The sequence below is a fragment of the Octopus bimaculoides genome, chromosome 17 (assembly GCF_001194135.2).
Source record: "Octopus bimaculoides isolate UCB-OBI-ISO-001 chromosome 17, ASM119413v2, whole genome shotgun sequence".
In the NCBI taxonomy this organism is placed as follows: Eukaryota; Metazoa; Mollusca; class Cephalopoda; order Octopoda; family Octopodidae; genus Octopus; species Octopus bimaculoides.
This window is the reverse complement of record NC_068997.1, coordinates 28,106,576-28,110,557: the sequence shown is the minus strand read 5'-3', so window position 1 is coordinate 28,110,557 and position 3,982 is coordinate 28,106,576. Positions and strand designations below refer to the sequence as shown.

The 3,982-nt window shown below is 37.0% G+C and overlaps 2 protein-coding genes across 2 annotated transcripts in view; one reads left to right on the top strand and one right to left on the bottom strand.

Moving 5' to 3' along the window:
- The window catches only part of LOC106870689 (ragulator complex protein LAMTOR2), a 16,816-nt gene that overhangs the window by 12,201 nt on the left and 633 nt on the right, over positions 1-3,982 (bottom strand). The window lies entirely within an intron of this gene.
- LOC106870688 (protein ecdysoneless homolog) overlaps positions 1,800-3,982 on the top strand; it is a 37,577-nt gene continuing 35,394 nt past the window's right edge. The window contains exon 1 of the mRNA XM_014916845.2: positions 1,800-3,071. Within this exon, the coding sequence (XP_014772331.1) occupies positions 2,873-3,071 (199 nt within the window). The 5' untranslated portion in view covers positions 1,800-2,872. The remainder of the gene's footprint in view (positions 3,072-3,982) is intronic.

The window sequence follows — 3,982 nt, the reverse complement described above, 5'->3', positions numbered from 1 at the left end:
GTGAGTGCATTAGGTGGCGAGCTGGCAGACTCGTTAGCATGCTGGGCGAAATGCTTAGTGGTATTTCGTCTGTCTTTACATTCTGAGTTCAAATTCTGCCAAGGTTGACTTTGCCTTTCATCCTTTCACGGTTGATAAATTAAGTACCAGTTGTGTACTGGAGTCGATCTAATCGACTGCCCCCCGCCCTTCCCAAAAATTTCGGGCCTTGTGCCTAGAGTAGAAAAGAATAATGTATGTGCATAAATTTATATTCAAATTAATAAACATCCAATAGAAAAACAGTACTCTAACTGTGGTGATATTTTTAGCAATTGAAATCATTATCAGATTAGCTTTTGGAATTCAGATGAGATAAATTCAGAGGAAGAAGGACTAGATTCCATGTTTATTTCTTTATTGCCCACAGGGGGCTAAACATTGAAGGAACAATCAAGGACAGACAAAGGGACTAAGTCAGTTACATCAACCCCAGTGCGTAACTGGTACTTATTTAATCGACCTCGAAAGGATGAAAGGCAAAGTCGACCTCAGCAGAATTTGAACTCAGAACGTATCTCCGACGAAAGAATTTGCTGTAATCATAGAAATTCTCGTCTCCCACGTCATACTAATTATAAATTTACAATCTTCAATAAATAATTTTTGCCTACGAAGACTATCACTAGTTTACTGGTTATTATTTACAGTTATTGGCTACGAGTCGGCAGAATCATTAGCCCGTCGGACAAAATACCGCTAAGCATTTTGTCTTTACGTTCTGAGTTCAAATTTCACCCAAGTCGACTTTGTTGTTCATCCTTTCGGGGTCGATAAATTAAGTACCAGTCAAGCACTGGGGTGGGTGTCTTGACAAGTCCCCTCCCACCAAATTTCAGAAAGGATAATTTTTAATAGGTGCAGACGTGGCTGTGTGGTAAGAAGCTTGCTTCCCAACCACATGGTTCCAAGTTCAGTCCCACTGCGTGGCACCTTGGGCAAGTGTCTTCTAGAAAGAAGCCTGTCGTATATATATGTGTGTGTATTTGCCTCCCCCAACCGATGTTGGTGTGTTTACATCCCCCGTAACTTAGCGGTTCGGCAAAAGAGACGGATAGAATAAGTACTAGGCTTACAAAGACTAAGTCCTGAGGTCGATCTGTTCGACTAAAGGCGGTACTCCAGCATGGCCGCAGTCAAATGACTGACGCAAATAAAAGAAAGAATAATAATTAAAGCAGCGAGGTGGTAGAATCATTAGCACGTCGGACAAAGTGCTTAGCGACATTTCTTCCGGCTCTTAATGTTCTGAGTTCAAATTCCGCCGAGGCTGACTTTGCCTTTCATCCTTTCTGAGTCAATTAAAATAAGTAGCAGTTATGTGCACTGAGGGTTGATGCAATCGACTGACACCCTTCCCTTGAAATTGCTGGCTTTGTACCGAAATTCGAAACCATTATTTACAATGATTTATCTTGCATGTTGTAAGCAATATAATGCCGGAGAGAAAATTGAACTCAAGCCTTACATATCGGTGTTGCAGAGTCTAAATATATTTTTCATATCTTTGCTTCTTATTTTAAATTCTATATTTTGTCGAGTTACTACGTATATCTTTTTGTCTTTTATGAATAAATTATTGAACGAAAGAGAAAATGATTTGAAGAGTTTATTGACAGGAGCTGCTGTCGTATCGGTGTGTTGCCATGAAAGAAAACGTCCACCTGCTTGCTTATTTTCTCTCCCTTTTGTCACAACTGGTCAAGTTAAATGTAGGAAATGAAACTCGGTGACGTACACATATTTATTTCCCTTAGACCAATCTGTAATGTCTCATGATGAATATTTATAGATGAAGACGAATCAACATCCGACGTCAATATCTAAATTAGAAGCTGACACATATTTTGTCATCGATATTTACTGTTTCCCCCAAAATTGTTGAGTTTGCATTTCTCTTGTTTTGTGTAATTCAAGAATTTCCAAGGTTTGCCAAGCCAAAGAGTAGTAGTGGAGACAAGCTCCTGCTATCTTTAAAAAAATGTTCTGAAAACCGACTGACAACCAAGCCCGACTTCTGTCCGTCTCGTGTTGTGTGTTTTTACTGACAATGGAAGGAAGGAAGGTGGGAGAGGGTCCGGTCCGGGCGCTGTAAAACCAGGGCATTGGGGGCGCGTAGATGAAACCCGTTGATCTCGGAAGGCAGTTCATCTAAGTGAGTGAAAATTGATTATTTCAGACCTCAACCATTCTCCAGTCATACCCATTCATAGCAAAGGTTTGGGGAGTAAACCCCGAGGATGAATGCAAAGCATAAGCTGTGACAACTCCAATAATTGCGCTGGTGCCAAGCTGATTTGGCCCTTCTCTTATACATCATCGATGATGTAGAGAGAGAGAGAGAGAGAGAGGCGAGAGTGAATACATAGACAATTCCGTGTCTTCCGTAGCACTTCGTCTCGGAGAGGACACGCCAGCAATCGTATACAATGGAAACTAGCAGTTTCTCCAGACACTTTTTTTTTCTGCTAGCACAGTCTCAAACAAGACTTTTGCAGGTGTAGATCCTTGGCATCGCGTGACTAACGGATACTGAAGAAGAAATAAGGAAATAATTAAAAAAAAAACAATTTCAAACAAAATCCTTGTCTTTCTGTTTTTAATACTGATAATAATTGCTAACCAATTAACATGAATGTCAGAGAAAAATAAACACAAAAATAACTAACTAACAAACAAACAAAAAAGACAACACAGCGCAGAGATATACCGAGCGGAATACTGTTTCTGTTTATATTCTGTTATTCTGTTAAACGTGTTTAGTAAAACCTAAAACTCCGCCCATTCTATTTGATTGACAGATTGAGAAACAGTTTAACAAACAAGTCACAGCATGGCTGAGAGACGGTACGTCCCGGAGGATGTGGTGGAATATTCTCTTTTCCCATTTGTTTCTGAACATTTAGACGACTTGAAAGCACAAGAATATTTGGAAGAACAGAAGGACATATTTTTGGCTCATCTCGGTCCATTATTAGTCGATTATATCTGGCAGAAAGAGCCTTTTAAACTAAAAGCCGTCGTCGGAGATGGTGAGTAGGTTCGATTGATCATATAACCTTAAACATTATTTTTCCTTAATTTCTTAAAATCTATCTTAATATTATTATTATTATTACTGTTATCTTTCCATTATTATATATTTAGCTATAAGACAAGTCTTTTAATTCATTCCTGTTTTCTGTATATGACTTCGTAATTTATTATTTTCTTGTATTATCTCTCTGGGGGTGCGGTGTTAATATCCTTTCATTGTCATTATCAAATGTTTTTTTTTTTTAAATTTAACAATTGGCCCTTTTAAATCCAATTAGGGGACAGGCAAGATATTATTCACTGTAATTGGTAACTCTCGAATCACTCTGATTCATCATTACTAAGACTACTTAATGTGACGATTTTTTTCTCTCTCCCCAAATGCATCATTTATTTGACGCATTCCTTAATCAGCCTCCTCATCACACCAATTTAACAGGAAGAGGTTTCGAATCCTAGCTGAAAAAAAAATAAAAATCTGTCTTTCCTTATTCTCAAATTTGTTTATGATTATAATAGCTATTACTTTATCATTTACGTTATTTTTTTTTCTTTAGATACATTGTGGGAATTTTTGTGTTTTCATTATGTTGATTTAAAAGTAGACCAACAGTAATTCTATTCACACAGAAATATGCGTCAGTCGAAAGTAAAACTACAAATACAGATATCTTAATTTAATACGCAAGAGTTATTCTTACAAACTCGATATATATATATATATAATGTAATATAATATGATATAACATGATGTAGTATATATGTATGTATATGGTGATCGAAAGATTGCCGAAAAAATATTTTATACGTTGAATTCAATACAAATAAACAAAGAAAAGGCCAGTTGTTTTGAATAAGCACGAAAGTTGGAGTAAACCGTGAGTATATATATATATATATATATATA